Here is an 18351-nt window from a genome sequence, read left to right as displayed (position 1 = left end):
TTGATATCAGACGTTTTTCTCCCTGAATGATCTCATGATCTTGGTCTTTATCGGCTCTTGGTTTTGCAAAAGCAGCTTAGCGCCGGCGTCTCACAGCGGGAAGCCGTAGCCAGGATGCTGAGGAGCGCATCGTTAGCGCTGTGCGAGGTGCCAGAGTCGTCACGCTCTCCTCAGAGAGAGCGATTCGGCGTCGCGAGCTCGCAGGCGCAGCGCTGGCTGTCACACACAAGATGGACGCTGATGATGGCGGGCCGTAGTGGCGGACAGCGTGGGCAAGCGCGCGATTAAAAGTCTCACGCCGCGCGGCGCTTAGCCGTTCTGATGAGCCTGAGGGGAGCCGCCATTTTACGAGCGGCTGCCATGGCGACCTGCTCCAGCGGAATCGCGGCGGCGTTGGATTCTGCTCGCGGCGCGCGTGCGGTGGGCTGTTTCCCGTTCACGTGCGCGTCTGCGCGGATCCCATGACGCGTGCGTCGTATCGAGGCGAGCACGACGGCTGCCATGTCATTTCTGCGCTTGTTCTCTGGCTTTTACTCACCCTAAGTAGAGCACATACTCATTTAACATAGCTGTTTAACATGTCGCCAAGAGGTACTTTACTATTTGCGCATGATGGAAAAGGTACATCTTTTTCCAGCAGTTACTAAACATAACTCCTTTTTTGTATTCGTTTTTTTAACCAATTATTATTTTGTATTATTTTATATAACAATACCTGTAATATGATTATAATTTATTTTAGATGTACCAGTGGAATACTCTTTTTTATTGTGCGTGGGGTGTTTGTGTTTTGCGTGTCTGCATGTGTGCATGGTCTGTATTCGCGCACTGCTCCGCATGCTGGTGTGAAGCTGTGCAGTGTTTTATTCCACCTCTGAAACGCTGATCACATGTCTGCAGGAGCTCCTGTGTTAAAACGGCTATGCGTTAGCCAGTATGACCCCCAGCTCGCAGAAAATGACTCCACTGCTCATCATCCCTCATGAGCCCTTGGAGCAGAGAATCAGAATTATAGCAGTCTGCATATTTGATGAAAACAAATCACGAAAATGAAATATCTGGCTGATTTATCATGAAGCTTTAATATAATTATATATTCCCAGTTTAATTAAAGATGCTACGAAGGTGCAGTACCCTTTGAGATCATCTTGCAATAATCTATTTTATTTGAGCAGCTGTTAAATTTTAATGTTTCTTACACGGCTACTGTGGCTTTGTTTCAATGATCGTCAGCCTTGTGGTGGTGTGTAAGCAGCAAATAAATTCTGCAAATAATGTACTATTAAACGTAAGGGAGTGGGCAAGGACAAGTTAAAGGACTATGCCATACCACGGTTAGATTGGACTCAGACCTGCTATGTTCCAACCTAACACTTTCCCAGGGTCCTGAGCACATAGAGACTAGCCCTTGGTGACTGTTAATTCCTCTCTATTGGCCAAAGGCCTTCATTGGTTTTTGAACCATGAGATTTGTTGACCAGACCAGCAGACTCTATTATTACTGCACTAAGGTCAGGGGTCAGGGTTAGGGTCAGCCATCCCAGTCCTGCTAAGACTGCGGAGTCCTCGTCATGGAAACCACAGGGAACAGAAACAAACCCAAAATGGCTGAGACGTGAAGAGAAGCTCCCACCCCGAGCGAATCCGCAGTGGTGTCTCTGCTCCAGGTGGGGTGTGCAGGTGCGTAGAGTACCTGGGACGCCCCGCTCAGACGCTGCTGATGATTGGTTGCAGGTAACCGCCCAGGGTACCAATGGCACGACTGCGGAGTACGCGCTTGTTGAGGAGGAACCATGGAAACGCGAGTAACACGGCACAGAGATCCCCCCCCCCGCGCCCCCCCCCCCCTTCCGCCCCGCCTTATGTCCTTAACCCCTGCCCCCCACCCCACCCTACCCTACCCCAGCCTACTCCACCCACCCTCAAGATCCCCACACGCTTTTCCACCTGGTGAAAAAAAACAGAAAGAGCATCAAAAAAAAAAAACATGCAAACAGACAGAACTAACGGGCGCTCTCGTAGTTTGGTGTTTTATAACTCTGTTAACGAACGTCTGAACTGACCGGCTCTGTCCTAGAGAGGCGAGTGGCACTAATACACTAACCTTCCGCCTGTACCAGGATTAACACCACGTTTCCTAGCAACCATTTGCACAACCTCAAGGCTCAGAAGGGTGGAGAGAGAGAGAGAGAGAGAAAAAAAGTGAGAGAGTGAGTGAGTGAGAGAGCGAGGGAGAGAGAAATTAGCAGTAAATTTAATCATAAATATAAATATACCAGCAGCCACTGGGGGCTCTGCTTTCATAAGCAGGTGGGGCAGGGCGTGGCGTGAATCCTCAGGTGAGGTCACATCGGGAGCGGACTGTGGGGACGCCTGCCTGCCCAACAGCCCTTAGGGGGAAGCTGCTCTGTAACCCCTCACCTTTGACCTTTGACCTCCCTCTGCATCCCTGAGGGGCTTCCCTTGACCTCCCCCCCTCGCCCACCACCACAACCCCACGCGCTTCCCAGAATGCAAAGTGTGATGAGGCCCCCCTGCCGAGCTCTCAGATGCAAACAGAGAGACACACAGAACGCGTTTGCGGAGCACAAACCGTTAGACACTGAAGCACAAACCTACACAGTGTGAGACCCGCTCCGGCCTCCTCACCAGGGAAGAGGCTTTTTCACTCGTCCTCAGGTTATTTGGCACAGAAGAGAGACTGTTTGTGTGCTTGAGTGCGCGCGTGTGGGAGCGGTGGGGGGAGCGGCAGTGGGATATATTCTCTCTTCGCACACAAGGGACCAAACCTTATATTGCTGAATAAGCCCTTTTGGCAGAAACCTTTGAAAGACCTTTTTTTTCAGCTTCATTGCCGATGCTATAGATGAACAGAACGAACCAGCATCGACTTGAAAGAGTAAAAAAAAAAAGTAAAACTTCCCCAAAGCTTTGTCTCCCAACTCATTGGCCATTAATTGATATTGAGAGAGCAGGTCATAGCAGATCCATCGATTTATCTGGAAGTGTGTACTGTGGAAAACAGCTCCACCAAGTTCCAGAGTTCAACCAGAGTTCCAGAGTTCAAAAGCACAACTCAATAGTTCAGTTTTTTTAAAGCTGTGAATTGTCAAAAAGCTGTCTGCATAATTGTATGCAGCTCACTACAGGAGCAGTGACCCATGCAAACTTTTTCATACATTTTTTCATAAATTTCATTTCTGAGAGATGGTTGTCTTCTGACAACATTACGGACTGACTAAAGGTCACATGCAGAGACCATAGCTGAGTTGGGACACATTTTAATATATTGGCTTAAATGTTTAAAAGGATTTCTTGTCACTCATAAATGTACTGAAGCTAGAAAAGGTGTTTCAAAGGGTATCCACACAGTGTGCAGCTCACCGAATCACAACAGGCTTTCCAGCCACCCGAGAATCACTGCCTTTTTATATCACAACTTCAATCAGATGTCTTGTCACTTTGACTGTTAATCATAAAATCCTTTTTAAAATACATTTTTAATGTCTTGCACATTTAGGTAAATGTTTCCCAGTGAAGAAATTAAAAATTTTAAAAGTCTAAAGCACAAACTGTTAGTATAAATTCCAATAAAATGTATTGTGTTAAGGAGCACATTATCTGCAAACACTGCCAGCGGAGGGACCAAGCCGAGTACATTTACATTTACTTTGCAGTTGGCTTCCCTTGGCTTCTTACCTGCTTTCTGCAGACGACGATTAGCACAATGCTAGGGCTAAGGCAACAAAAGTAAAACAAGCACAGCTCCACTCTAGCACCACCAGTGGCAGGGAGGGGAAGTGCAAGTTGTGTGCAAGTCAGTTGTTTTCTTCCCAGAGTGTTCCCTGTTACATGATGCCAGAACATGTGACCACAGTATCTTACGACTGTTCTTAGAGCCCCAAAATGCTGCAGCGTTTAGATCGCGACCTTTTGGGGGCATCAGGATGGTAGGACGCAGAGAGCTGCTTTGAACTCCGGACATTGAAGTGAAGGACAAATTCTCCGTCAGGTAGTTAAATTCATATGCGCCCATCGAGCCAGACAAGCACACAGCTAGACCAGTAGTTTGTATCTCGCCTGCGTGTGAGCGTGCGTGTTGGTGTCCAAGCACACGTGTGTGTGTGTGGTGCGTGTGTGTGCTCACGCGCGCTTGTGTGTGAGCATGCGTGTTGGTGTACAAGCACACGTGTGTGTGTGTGGTGCGTGCTTGTGTGTGAGCATGCGGGTATGTAAAACAGCATGAGTGGCTTGGGTGCGTGATCTGTTTGTACTTTTCTTAAAAGGTTTATTTTGTTTTACTTAAAAAAACTACCTTGCCTTGAAGATGTTAGCTACGAACTGCAGTGGGTGTGACAGTAACATAGACAGTGCTGATTGCGTTAGCAGTAGCCTGAGTGGTAGAATACTTACGCTTACTCAAAGAGACGTACTGATATAGAAAGGCCCTCCAGTCTCCAAGGGCCATGTCCTCCGAGTCCACAGAGCTGCAAGATCCCTTCTGCAGTCCTCCTGCACCGCGTGCTTCTGTTCGGCCAATCAAATGAAGCAGGTGGATTCTGCGCCTACTTCACGTAACGTTTACACTCAACACAAATCTGAAAACTCATCGCATACCCTACCGCAGCAGACGACAGGAGCATTGGCTAAGGCCTGACCAATCAGATGGCTTCCTTGCTGTTTTTGAGTGGATGCAGACAGGACATAACACTAACAGGAGACTGGCTGTGGCCAGCATGAATTTTAAAATGATGTTTTTTTTTAGATTTTTTTTTTAGATTGTTTGTTTGTTTGTTTTTTGCACCACTATCTTAATAAAGCATGATATTAAAGTGCCTCCTTGCACTTTTGTGTAAATATTGTAGTTAGGTTTTTTTGGGGTGAAATGGTGTGTAGAAATAGTGTTTACTTGCTGTGGCTTTTTTTGTAATCCTATAGAAACGTATGACCTATGTTTGCTGTAAAAGAAAATAGATGATAAAAAGATAAGAACATATAAGAATTTGCTCGTTTTTTCATAACTGTTAACTAGTAGTCTTACATAGCTGTTACACTTGCATTATATGCGCATCTATTTTTTTGTATCTAATGTAAACATTTCAGATGTTTGTCCCATGAAGATTAAAGTCACCTGTGCATTGTTACATTGTACATAAATATATATATAAATGCTCCATTGAAATGCAATGCGGAATGTTCCAGAGGTAAAGACGATTCTCACTCGAACAATGTCCTCAACTGGAAAGAAAAACGAAAGAATCGGTTTCAACTTTGTGGCTGTGAAGATGTCCATTAGGGTGTCGTCATGTTTCCTCGTTTGTGGAGTGTGGGTATAACTGTACCGTGTGACTAGGTTTACAGCAGAAGAGGAAAAAGTCAAATTTAATTTCCTGAAAAAACAAACGTATTTAAAAACTTGAGAGCAACAAGCCATTGACCAAGTGAAACTGGAGCAGCAATAGTAATGACCTACTGTAGGACCCCTGTTGCTCACTCACGTAGGCATCTATGCCAGTGCCTGTATAAAATGGCTCCTCAGGTGTACAGATAGTGCCTGGTGCAGTCACTGCGTATTCTGCCCAAGAAGTACAGTGACACAGTTCTCGACAGTAATGCCAGTAATTACCGATTTCTGATATTTGCATTTATGTGTTATCTTTGCAGGTCTAGAGATGCACGTTTTATCTTTTATTTTGTCTCAAAAGAACACACCCTCGCTAGATTCAGCAAATCGTTGATTTTCATGACTCTCAATTCCTCCAGTTTCAGACAGCATCGTAATTATCTTATTTCTTCCGAATGTAGTTTTCTGCCAGACCAGGAGAAAAGTCTGAGTGCTCCTGTGTATAGATCATTGTGCAAACCAGCTCCTAAATGGTGCCATGCCCACCGTTTCATAAAGGCTTCAACAAGGCTCACTCTCAGACCCTCCACCACCGCACAAACCGCATGTTAAATTTGGCTTTTTCCTTTCCTGATTTTTCTATAAAAATGTCTGCGCACATATCTAAAAAGCCCAATAATGATGATAAGAACAATAAAAGTAAAAACTGTAGGAGTAGGCACAACATTTCTATGATGAACCAGTCAATGCTCAAGTCTTTATTTTCTGCTGATTTTCTCTTTTGATGAGATCCTCATATGTAGACATGATAACCAATCTCACTTTCTACTTCCTGTCTGTTCTTCTGTGCTTTCTTTTTAGAGAGGCTTTCCTAGAACCTTCTTCTATATGACCCTTGTAATTTTGAACTAAAGGGAGAGAGTGTGTGTAAGAAAGTATAAAAATGAAGAAAAATTCTATTCTCTGCCAGACGTGGAATAAAAATTATGTTCATACATATCAATAAGTGTTGCACCTTTGGTGTACATACAATTACGGAAACTAATAAATGTTGATTCATAACTAACTCTGGGGTTTTCCTTGTTATTCATTTTGCCTAAAAATGGAAAAGGATTTTGACAAACCTTCATCGCTCTAAAGACACACCTGATCTCGTAAATCCACTGAGCAAACTTATGAAGGGAAATCCTGCTCTTGCTGGGTCTTTTGCATGTTATCAGCTTTTTAGAGTCGTCTCTCGGGTTTTGCAGCCGAACTTGCAGGGGAACACAAAGGTGATGAACACAAATATGATTAATTAATGTTGCCTCTTTCTCGGGGCCTGCTAATTAATCAAGCTGATTGATCCCCGTCCAGGCCCTTAACAGATCTGTCTTTAACGAGGTTAATTATTTACAGCGGCCTGCTGCTGCTCCTTCAGTCCCTGCAGGACCCCACCAGCAAAGCTCCAATTAAACACTCATTACCCAGCATTCCCCTTTACACAGATATGTCCCAGTGTTCCCTCTCAAAGACACACACACACACGCACAGTACGCTACACTCACACACACTCACACATACACACAGTACACTACACACTCTCACACACACACACACGCACACACAGTACACTACAAACACACGCACTCACACACACAGTACACTACACACTCTCTCACACACACACACACACACGCACACACAGTACACTACACACACACACACACACACACACAGTACGCTACACTCACACTACAAACACACGCACTCACACACACACAGTACACTACACACTCACACACACACACACAAATACACACACAGTACACTACACACTCTCGCTGCTCTACATCCACATTCCTGCACTGTCCTTTACCAACATCCTGAATTCTGGAGAGATGAGGCCTGCTCTACCACTGCTCTAACATCCCTCAGAACATCCTTCAGGCGAACATCCATCTGAACATCCTTCAGAAGAACATCCATCTGAACATCCTTCAGGAGAACATCCATCTGAACATCCTTCAGGAGAACATCCATCTGAACATCCCTCAGAAGAACATCCTTCCAGTGGTTTCTTAAGCATCACATTCAGTAATAATCTATTAAAATGACAGTATATATTCAGTTATTTTCTGATGGAAGGAAAAGCACCGTACACAGTGCAGAAAGTGCAGTTTGTGTTATCAGCATGGCCTTTGCTCCTCTTTAATGTCCGAATTGCACTACAGTAATTATTAGCGATTAATTCTGCTTGGCAAGATCAGCTCAACTGCTGGTTATAAAGTTAAAAACAGTGGCTCTGAGTCAAAGCTTAATTTGTATCTGGTATCGATTTATATAAAAACTATTTGACAAAGAACTTTGACCCTTTCTAAGTATTCTACGCCAGCCTTGCTTAATAGATAAGAATACACACGGTAAGCTTGCACTTATACACATTTGTTTAAATTTAATGTGACCTTTAATTATCTAGTTCAGCTTAAAAAGTTATTTTTTAGTGGCAACCTGGATAATGAGATTGGGCAAGGAATGCAAGATATTGGCCAGATGTACAGACAGTTAGGAAATCTGACGAGACACCAAGGTTGACAGCATTATTATTTCAAAAGGCACCAGAAGGTAGTTTAACATCAAATCCAAAAGATGGCCTGATTCTGCTTCCACAGTGAAATGTCTTCATTACTGTCCTGGGAAATTGGATTTCTATTTGGTCCAGTAGTGGTTGTACCTGTCAATATTGTCAATTTATTCTTGTCAAATGGAATTTTCCCACTCACCAGCCAATCCTGAAGACTCATTTAGAATGCTTGAACCAATCAGAGAAGTGAAGGACACATGAGGTGGCCAATGGCATGTACCACTGGTGGTGGGGGGAGGGGTTCCACCCTTTGGAAATTCCACATTGGGAAGCACATAAACACACCCATTTGCTAGTGTACACTCCTTCTGTTCTGTGGTGAAAGGAGAAACTGATGGATAGTAAGGCTTAGCAGTTGTCCACAGTAAAGATTATTCAAATAGAATCACTACACCACAGTCCAGTGCAGGGATAGAGGTTACCAGTGGGCACATTTATCTCTGTCTCCTACCAAAGAATACCTTGAAATCACATTGGGCCTCATTTGCAAAATTATAATTAAGTTATTCTTACTTTTGTTCTTAAAATCTTCCCATGAAGTGAGATTCATGACGTGTGCAGACCTTTGTTTTTCATGATCACGATCAGTTCATGATCAAATGTTGCATGTTTTCTGAATGAGGCCCATACAGCCGAAATTTAGTTCTTTTCACACAAACTTGGTGAGCGCACCTGTCAGGACTGCCTGTGTCAGGGCTGCTCGACCCCGCTCCTGGAGATCTACCTGCCTGTCTGCTTCCATTCTAACCCTAATTCGGCACACCTGATTCTGCTAATTGGCAGTTCAATAAGATCTCTAGCTGTTTAAACGAGATGTGCTTTGTTAGGGTTTGAGTGAAATCCAAGAGGGTGGTAGATTTTTTGAGGAACAGGTCTATGAAGATATGTGGTATATCTGCATTTCGCCACAATGCCAATTTATGCTGACAAATGGATTGTCCATCGTCTCTCTACTAGTAGTTTTGGTGTCATAGCAGTCCTATTGGCCTCACAGTAATGACTGATCTGTGTCTTAAATAGAATTACAAACCGCTTAACATACGAACCCTTTAATGAATTTTCTGATGGACCCCAGTTATTTTGAGGTGAGCGTTGTGTCCCAAGTGATTAAAACTCACAATTTCAACAGTGAAATCAATGTTTTGAAGAGTGAGAATGAGAACTTTTAAGACAAAGAGAATTTTAAAAAAAAATTTTAATAAAGACCAAACACTCCCAGTTAAAATGGCTGCAGTTATGCGGACTCATTTTTTTTAAAGTTTATCTCCAAGACAACAGCACCACCATGCACCAGTGCAAAGAGCCTCAACACCAATGGTGGGGGACAAAGATGCTTAGTTTTAGTCTTTGTCTTTTGGATAAAATGTCCTTGTCAAATGTTAATCATTTGACTGTTCATTGTTTTTGTTTAGTTTTAAGTCAGTGAAAACTCTGGATATTTTAGTCTACTTTTAGCCAAATTTTAGTTTAAGTTTAGTCTATTTTTTTTATAAATTGCAAATGGCTTACTAATCTTTACCCATCACTGAGCGCACACAGATGTGTATAGGCTACTCATGTTCACTGACAGGATGAATCAGGTGTGCCAGTCCTTGAATAAATCATTGCCTGGATGGCTGAATCAATTAAACTGTAGCACTGTGACTGATAAGGTCACATTGATTAGTCCTTGAAATTGGACTAAAGGTGCCTGTAGCACTGGTCCTGCGTTCTCTTCTGGGGCAAAACGCCGTTATTTCAGTATGATGCTGCCTATTGCATCAACTCAAAGTGCCTTACAGCAGACAATGTCTCTAACTTTAGTAGACCTTCCAAAATAGACCGTCATAACACGTTTGATTTCCCCAGTGCTATTTTCTGTAGCTGTCAATAAAAAAATAAAAAAAAAACTGCTGTGTATAAACAACATCTCAAAGCACATAAGATTAAAATAGAAGTGCTTTCAGCAGTTCTAGAGCACTCTTCATTCTCAGGAGCATGGTTTTTTCTAGATCATAGATGGATCTTCCACATTTATTATTCCATTCCATTTGCCTTCCATATATGATATGATTAATACATCTCTACATCACAATCCTTTTCTAGGATTCCAAGCAACAAGCGCTTCAGACCCAAGAAACTAGGTGAGGTGAGGTAACTGTTTAGTAAACTTATTTAATTGACCAATTAAGTGCAGAGTAACAACAGAAACCAGTGGACCCAGTGGATCTCAAGGACCAGGATGTGCCACCTCTGTCTCCAGTCATGTGTCATGGAAGACAAGAGTGTGCAGGTCTTCATTCCAGCAACTCGCTTCACCTGCTGATTTACTAATTAACACTCTCAACCTGCTGATTTGGCTAATTAACACTTTCAACCTGAAAGGAGGGAACTAATTATTGAAACCAGCAGGGAAAGGCAGTTGCTGGATTGAAAACCTACATGCTCTCTGCCCTCCATGGCATCTAATTGGGAACCACTGGTCTAAAGGGGGCATGTTCTGTAATAGGTGTGGTCTACCTTTGACTGCTCATTGTCTCAGAAGCTGTGACCAATTAAGACCAGTCCCACACCTGCTGATCATTGCAGGTGACATGAGATAAGCATGTGTGTGAGGAACAGGAAGGCTGTTTTGTTTGTAGCAGTGATGTACTGTCTGGTGCATTGCTGCTGTTTTTTTTTTAATTTTTTAAAAAGACTTTTCTTCAATCCATTTTATTTGTTTATTTAAAAAAGAAAAGTTAAAAAACCTTTTGCAGAGTAGGTTTTTTGGAACGTTTTTTAAAAATGTTCTAGAAACTCTTGCGTTCAAAGAGAGTAGAGAAACAAAATGCATATCCAATTACTCTGAGAGATGCAGGTATGTGTCGGGATGGAGCATTTGCTGTGATGTACGAAAACAATAATCTAATGTTAAGCAGTTGGCCATTTCGGGTGGCCTTCTCAAAGGTCTTGCAGGTTTGAATGCGCACTGCCCCTCTAGTTTACATTGCCTCCCTATTATGCTGCATGCAGAGGCTCCATAATATGAAAGTATACTTCCTGTCATTAGTAAACAGAAGATTAGTATTTGTCTGCAAGAAATTACATGAATTTCCAAATGAAAATAAAAAGTTGTGGCCAGTAGATCTCGCGTTTCACCATCCTCACTGACAGTGCTGCAAAATATACCCTAAAAACATTGCTTATATACACAATATGACCAAAGGTATCTGGACATCCTTTGGGCTGGGGCTGTTTTTTGTGGTTTGGGCTAGGCCCCTTAGTTCCAGTGAAGGCAAATTTTAATGCTAAAGCATATAATCACAATCAAGACAATTCTGTGCTTCCCCAGCAGTTTGGGGAAGACCCTTTCCTGTTTCAGCATGACAATGCCCCTGGCACACAGAGGTCCATATAGTCCATATGGTTTTGTCGAGAATGGTGTGGAAGAACTTGACTAGCCTGTACAGAGCCCTGACTTTAACCACATCCAACAACTTTTGGATCAATTGGAAAGCCAACTGTGAGTCAGGCCTATTCGCCCAATCAGTGGCTGACCTCACTGATGCTCTTCTGGCTGAATAGAATCAAATCCCTGCAGCAATGCTCCAACATCTATTATAAAGCCTTCCCAGAAGAGCGGTGGTTGTTAATATGATGTAGATCATATTAATGCCCATAATTTTGGATCAGATGTTACATGACAGTGTCCACATACTTGTGGTCGTGTATTGTAGCTTAGTCACTGTGTAATGAGGACATCTAAGGTATTCTGTCCGCCAGTCATTTATATCCTGTAGTGGGTTGTTTGGCGCCCTCTACAGTATTGCTGTGTAATTGTACAGCCCTTTATGACAACTTCCTTTTTAGACAGGAAGTAGGAAATGAAAGCCCGTTTGCCACGGGAGGTTAGATGTCAGCTGATCCTGAAGCACAGAAGTTCATCTGCTGCTATCCTGTTGTTGTGCCATAGTAAGCATTGCCTGCAAGTTGGAATCTGTCAATAAGCAGCTCATAGACATGTATTAATAAAACTTTTGTGAAAGTTGTACTGTAAAAGTAACCTTTGAAGATACTGTTTTTATGCTAGCATTCAGCTCAGCCATGTTGGTTTCTTAAGTGATTAGCTGTCAATATTTAGCTTTTTAGCCTTCATCCTTACTAGTGCAGGGTTTATGTAGCATTCATTTTGAGTTTGTACACTTTATTGGTTATCGTTGTATAAAATTTCATTCAGAGCTGTCCATGCCTACCTCTGTATAGCAAACATTACAGTAATTGTGCTGTATTTTGTCCTTTCAGTTTCACTCCTTTTTCACATTTACAAGCATCTTGAGTCTGCATTAAATATTCGGAGCTTGAAGGCTATATCCTGACTCTCATGTCCTTTGTGAACGGAGTTTGGCTAGCTGTCTAATAGTGGTTGCTACACCTCAAGGAGGACAGTATATGAGGCATTAAAATTGTTTTTTTCCTAGTGGAAAAAAACATAAAGTTGTAGAAAAAATCACAGAGCCATCTGGAATTCCTAGAGGGACTTTCCATGTATGTGATAACTAAACAGAAAGCTGGCAATCAAACAGGCAAACATCTGGTTTAAAGTTTCACTTTCAGTTTAGGGATTCAATAAAAGGGAACTGCAATAAGTGCCTTTATACCAGAAGACAAACTTACAGTGTCCAGAACAGTGCCTCCTAAACACAATGGCAGAAGCTTCCGGAAATTCTTTGCATTCTGAGTACATCAGAGACGTGAGCGGGGATAAGCTGAAGAAGGCTGAGGAGGCCAGAGATGCAGCAGTGCAGATACTGACGGACGCTCTGGAGAAGGGCCTGTACGGAGACCCTGTCAGTTTCCACTACACCTGCTCCAAGCCCATCGACTCCTACAAGTTCTTCTGCATACCTACACAAGCTTTCCTGAGAGACCTGCTGCACACAATGCAGAAAGTGGACTTCAAGGAGGACCAAAACCCAGACCCAGAAGAGAGTGAAACCGTTGCCTACGTTTACACCAATGCCTTCACTGTGTACCTGTGCGAGAAATTCTGGGGCGCCCCAGACCACCTCTGCTTCGACTCAAAACCGGGCACCCTCATCCATGAGGTCTCGCACCTGCTGGGAACAGATGATGTTGTGTATGAGCGCATGGAGGTGGAGCTGTACGAGGACCATGGCACCCTGATGGGGAGGTCCCAGTCCATACTGGGCGAGGATGAGAAGTTGCACTACCGAGAGGATGTGACGCAGATCAACGCCAACAGCCTGGAGTACGAGTTTGAGATGGTGCTCAACCACAAGGGGGGTTACATGGAGGGCAGGTACACCTGCTGTGGCGAAACGAAGGAACATTCTGTCTGCAAAAGCCAAACCACTGGGCACGAAGTCGAGATGGTGTGCAACCACAAGGAGGATTACAGGGAGGGCAGGTACACCTGCTGTGGCAAGACAGAGAAAAATTCCTTCTGCAGTAGGAAATCCCCCGGGCGCGAGGTCGAGATGGTGCGCAAACACGAGGGGGATTACGTGGAGGGTTGGTACCCCTGCTGTGGCCAAACGAAGGAACATCCCTTATGCAGAAACCAATCCACCGGGCATTACGACTTACACAAGCGCTTCCGTAAGTACACGCTGGAGCCCGATTCTGAATATTTTGTGTGTTATGTGCAAGATGCTAGCTGTGTGGAATGTGTAATGCTAATTTGATGACAAAGTTTGTAAATTTTTTATATGTAATACTTTTATGCATTTTAACCTGTGATACCTTAGGTATTTAAAAGTAAATATTGTATATCTACGTATGTGTGTACTACATTTAAATGCAAAAGTATTGGGACAGTGACACATTTTTTTTTTTTTTGTTATGCTGACACTGAATTATTTTCTCCAGCTTACCGCAAAGCGGAAATGGAAAGAAGGCTGTGTGGACACAACTCAAGCCAACGCTCCGGAGAAGCGCCCCCTGCTGGAGTCCTAAAGTACGCTAAAATTAAAAACCACGCCTGTAGGGTAACCTACGCTTGATTTGCCATGTTATAGGGTGGCAAGGGGGTGGGGGGCAGAGGGGTGACGGGGGGGGTGAATGGGCTGGCGGGGGGGGGGGGGGGGGGGTGGCAGGGGAGTGGCGGATGGGGTGGCGGGGTGGCGGGGGGGCAGGGGGGTAGGGGGGGTGGTGAATTGGGTGGCGGGGTGGCAGGGGCGCGGGAGGGGGTGGCGGGGGGCTGATGGGGTGGCAGGGGGGTGGGGGGGGGGGGGTCACTCTGCCTCCCTCCAGAAATGAACGCTTTGCCAAGTGATTGTGCTGCACGCCGGGTTCTTAGCACAGCCTCCCGAGCCCCACGGCTCCTCTGGGAAGGCCAGCGCTGCTCGCTGTTCCGAGACAGCTTTCCATTTTCAATCTAACGATTTACCTTTTTATTGATTGTGTTTTTTAAATTGCCAGTCTTTTTAGCAAGTTTAGGAGATTTAGCGGTTTTAGTGTGTATTTGTTTTGTTATTCTCTATTTGTTTTAAAACATAACGCATGTTTTAATATATCTTTACTTGCAGCTACACTTAATAGTTTATACTCTGCCTATATGTTACCTTTATTACAGTCCGTTTGTTCATTTATCGTTTTGTGTTTTTATGGTGCCTCGTTGTGATGCTGTAAGGCACATCGATCTTTTGGCTTAAAAATAAACAAATAAATAAATCCACAAATAAATTTATTGTATTATTATTTTACACCCATTGATTCCAAACCAAAACAGGAAATAAATTCTGTACAGATAAAGGCCGTGTGGAAAAACACAACACTTCTCTGAAACCGTGTGGGACCAACATCAAGGAGAACAGAAATATTTGCTGGGCTTTACTGGGATTAGCAGTAATGTTCGCTAAATAGGTTCTTAATTAACTTGCTCTCAAAGGCTTATTTATTTGTGGCTGGTATAGCATGTGGTATAATGCTGGTTAATATGTGGTATAATTCTGGTTTAGCATGTGGTATAATTCTGGTTTAACATGTGGTATAATGCTGCTGTACAAACATACATTATTACATAAGGAACTGAAACTTGACATTGTTAACTCTTGTTCTTATGAACTTATGATTTCTGGTATTTATTTCATATGTAGTTATTACTGTTAATATTGTTTATTTTATTCCTTTTAATGTATTATTTAATTTTTAATGATTTTTTAAAAATTTCGGCACCATTGTAAATGAGGGCTTGTTCCCTCAATGTGTCTTCCGAGAATTAAATAAAGGTCTATTGATTGATCTATTGATACATACACACACACACACACACACACTCATACATACATACATGCATAAAAAGTTCAGTTTTGTTTTCTTCTTTCAACATTTGAACATAGTGCTGGAGTTTTACTGGGCTCCTGAGTGACTCTGAAAACCAGCACGCCCTAGTGGCTGAAAGCAGAAAGTGCACACTGACCGATGAGCACTAAACTGGCGAACTGCACAGTGGCCAATGGGAGGGCACATCCTCAGTGAGGTCTCAATTCTGATTACACAGTGCCCTTGGATTAATGAATAGAGAAGATAGGGGGATTAGTGTACACTTGAAGAGCACATGCTAGGAATAATGCACACTGGGGGTCTGTAGGGGAGAGCAGTGTACACTAGGAGTGAACATGTTGAAAAGGTTAAAGGAGTGCTTACACAGTAATATTTTCAGTGTTGATTCAACACCGAGTTTGAGACCCAACAGAGTAAAACTCTACTCTATCAGACCTCATTTAACACTGTACTGGGGGTACTGTGTTATGTAACCTGGTGTACACTGGGGGTTGTGCATATTGGGCATAGCATAGATTGTGGATAGTGAACAAGGTCAAGTATAGGCTTGGAATAATCTATATAGAGAGAGACTGGTCACAAGTGAGGCTAGTGTACAGTAGGAACCAATGTGCTTTCTGTGGTGTACACAGGGCCTGGTTACATTTGCACTCACTGAACTGTCTTGAGATCACAGTTAAGCTCATTTTAATGTTCTGTTTTTAAATTTCAATGAATGACAAACTTAACGATATTCAGTAAACTGATGTACTTCCAGCAGAGAGCTGGTGTGAACCCACCCCTAGCTCTGCAGACGGCCGGTCCTGCTGTGGTTATTTTCCGCAGTCTGGCTGGATGTATGAATACAAGCGCAGGGCGTGGCTCGGCGCACGCAGGGCGTGGTTCTGCGCGCGCAGGGCGTGGTTCGGCATCCGGGAGGCCGCACAAGGCTTTGTGCCGTTTTGTGATCGCCCCCCCCCCCCCCCCCCCCCCCCATACCCCCTGCCTCCTCCCTCCCGCAGTCTGTCTTCTCCCTCGATGAAAAGAGAGGGATCTTAACACCTTTTTATCTCACCGTTCAGCCTGTCCAGGCAGGTCAGACATCCGATAACTGAGAGGAAAGAGCCTGCTTTTCATTGCAGCTCTCGCTGAAAAGCCTCTGCTCAGATTGATTTAACTCCCCCAAACGATTAGCGTGGTGGGGGAGGGGCCAAGCCAGTGAACATTCTAAAACAAACGGCGGCCGGATGGCCCAGATCCCCATCCGCGTGGAGGACGTGTGTTACCTGGCTGCACCACGCTGTTCTCGCGCAGCTGAATAACATTAAAAACACTCGAGCATTTCCTCAAGCCTGCGCCTCCCTCGGCCAATCACAGCCGAGTCCATCCACAGAGATGGCACGTTACCATGGAAACACCGATTTTTGTGGTTCTACCTCCAGATATAAATCTTTTCATGTCATGGTTGCACGGCTATATGGCCGCATACCGTACGGTACACATACGATGTTTTTAATGTGAGATGTATCTATTTGATAAATTTTATGATTTTTTGATTTTCATAAATATTTCTTCTTGTGTGGCCTAAGAGATAGTTTTTATGCATTTCTTTTGCTAACTGCAAAGAAATTACAGTTTGGCGAGAAACAACATTAATGGTTGTGCAAAATCTGGTTAATGACTCACACAAGACAATGACACAATTTATACAATTTCCACACATTCTCTCATACACACAGACACACACACACACACACACACGCACACACACATTTGCATTCTTTCTGTGTTCTCGATGTCTCCTGCCCCTTTCCCTCCGAAATCTGACTGCATCATGACCTGGGAGCCATGGCAACCACACTCCCTCCTGCTCCCCGGCAACAAGAGCATCTTTTCCTTGGTCTTCTTTCCCGTCTGCCTGTCATTGGACCGGCTCCATAGCCCCCCCACCTCCTGCATTCATGCATGAGAACCATTCGATTGTAAATGTCTTTATTTGCAATCTTTGTCAATTCGTTAATTCACACATTTCTTATGAGTGTACGAGTAATCCTTATAGCTACTGAAAAATAATATTTAAAAACTATCCAATAAAGAAAGAAAAAACAAAGGAAAAATAAAACAAATAAAGAAAAAACAATAGACATTTAAAACATTTCATAACTGTTGTTCACCATTCAGATTGTCATTGTTTGGGAAGAAGAGACCAAGAAAGTCCCTGTAGGATGACATTCATTTATTCTGTCTTTCACATGAGCGAACCGGACAAAGCTGCTGGCCAGATCCGAGCACATTTTCACCTCTCAGGAAACTCCGTGGAGACCAGGTGAGCCTGGGCGTCAATGCCTCAGAGCAGAAATATATCTCTGATTCAGAACAAAGGTGCAAATATACCGGAATTTGAGTTGTTATTCAACAGAAATGCACAGAGCACACCACCTTCAGCAATAACTGGAATTACAGCACAGATGTGGGGATTTCAAGTGATATCAAACTCCTTTCATTTACTTGCAGGCATCTTCTCTTTGAATGCGTTTAGGCGCTTGAAATGCAGAAGAGTTTTGTCACATTTTTTCTCACATGACACGTTGCAGGGTGTTATTGGTTTTTCTCTGGATTGTTCTGTGTTTGTGTGACAGAGTTGTTCATACTGGGTGATGACAGTCTGCAATGTGTCTTTCTATTCGAGTTGAAAAGAAACAAAACAGTTTCATTTGCTTCATGGCTAGATCACTTAGATACACAATATAACGTCTGTCTTAACCCTATTTGAACTCAGTTTCCCAGCATTCTCTGCAACAGAATGTCAGGGCATGCTCATTCTCAGCATGGAATTTCCAGTCAAGCTATCCAGATCATTCTCACCAATAATTACAATAACATGTGAAACTTCACTCTTAATGTGTGTTTATTCCCCCACATTAGGCAACTGATATGTGACGTTTTATAATAACAGTCAACAACAAAGCATCTTTTTCATTTCCCCCCACTATGAGCTGGTCTGATTCATAAAACATCCACTGCTTTTGTTACATATTTCCTACACATTGACTTTCCATTTTTTGTTGATTAGATTAATGAAAATAGCAAATTTGATGGATAGGTCACTGACTCAGTAATGAACACAAGTGAGTTCTCA

The 18351-nt window shown here is 43.3% G+C and overlaps 2 protein-coding genes across 5 annotated transcripts in view; both read left to right on the top strand.

Moving 5' to 3' along the window:
- Window positions 1-6410, top strand: part of slc1a2b (solute carrier family 1 member 2b) — a 58011-nt gene extending 51601 nt beyond the window's left edge. The window contains exon 10 of one of the 3 annotated variants that reach the window (XM_035396013.1): window positions 1735-6410. In XM_035396013.1, coding sequence (XP_035251904.1) covers window positions 1735-1809 — 75 coding nt within the window. In that variant the 3' untranslated portion in view covers window positions 1810-6410. The remainder of the gene's footprint in view (window positions 1-1734) is intronic. The other 2 variants (XM_035396015.1, XM_035396012.1) reach the window with 2 other exon arrangements.
- Window positions 6411-11798: 5388 nt separating this feature from the next.
- Window positions 11799-13978, top strand: LOC118215335. 2 transcript variants are annotated; one of them, XM_035396020.1, is made up of 3 exons: window positions 11799-11900; window positions 12548-13547; window positions 13818-13978. In XM_035396020.1, exons 2-3 carry the CDS (start codon window positions 12632-12634, stop codon window positions 13949-13951), a joined length of 1050 nt encoding a protein of 349 aa, XP_035251911.1. In that variant the 5' UTR covers window positions 11799-11900; window positions 12548-12631; the 3' UTR covers window positions 13952-13978. The 2 variants fall into 2 exon arrangements, with proteins under 2 accessions (XP_035251911.1, XP_035251910.1); XM_035396019.1 differs by having other exon boundaries at window positions 12231-13547.
- Window positions 13979-18351: the final 4373 nt, after the last annotated feature.

Source organism: Anguilla anguilla, chromosome 16 (genome assembly GCF_013347855.1).
Source record: "Anguilla anguilla isolate fAngAng1 chromosome 16, fAngAng1.pri, whole genome shotgun sequence".
NCBI classification, from domain to species: Eukaryota; Metazoa; Chordata; class Actinopteri; order Anguilliformes; family Anguillidae; genus Anguilla; species Anguilla anguilla.
Note: the sequence above shows the minus strand (reverse complement) of the source record. Positions and strands in the feature narration are given on the sequence as shown.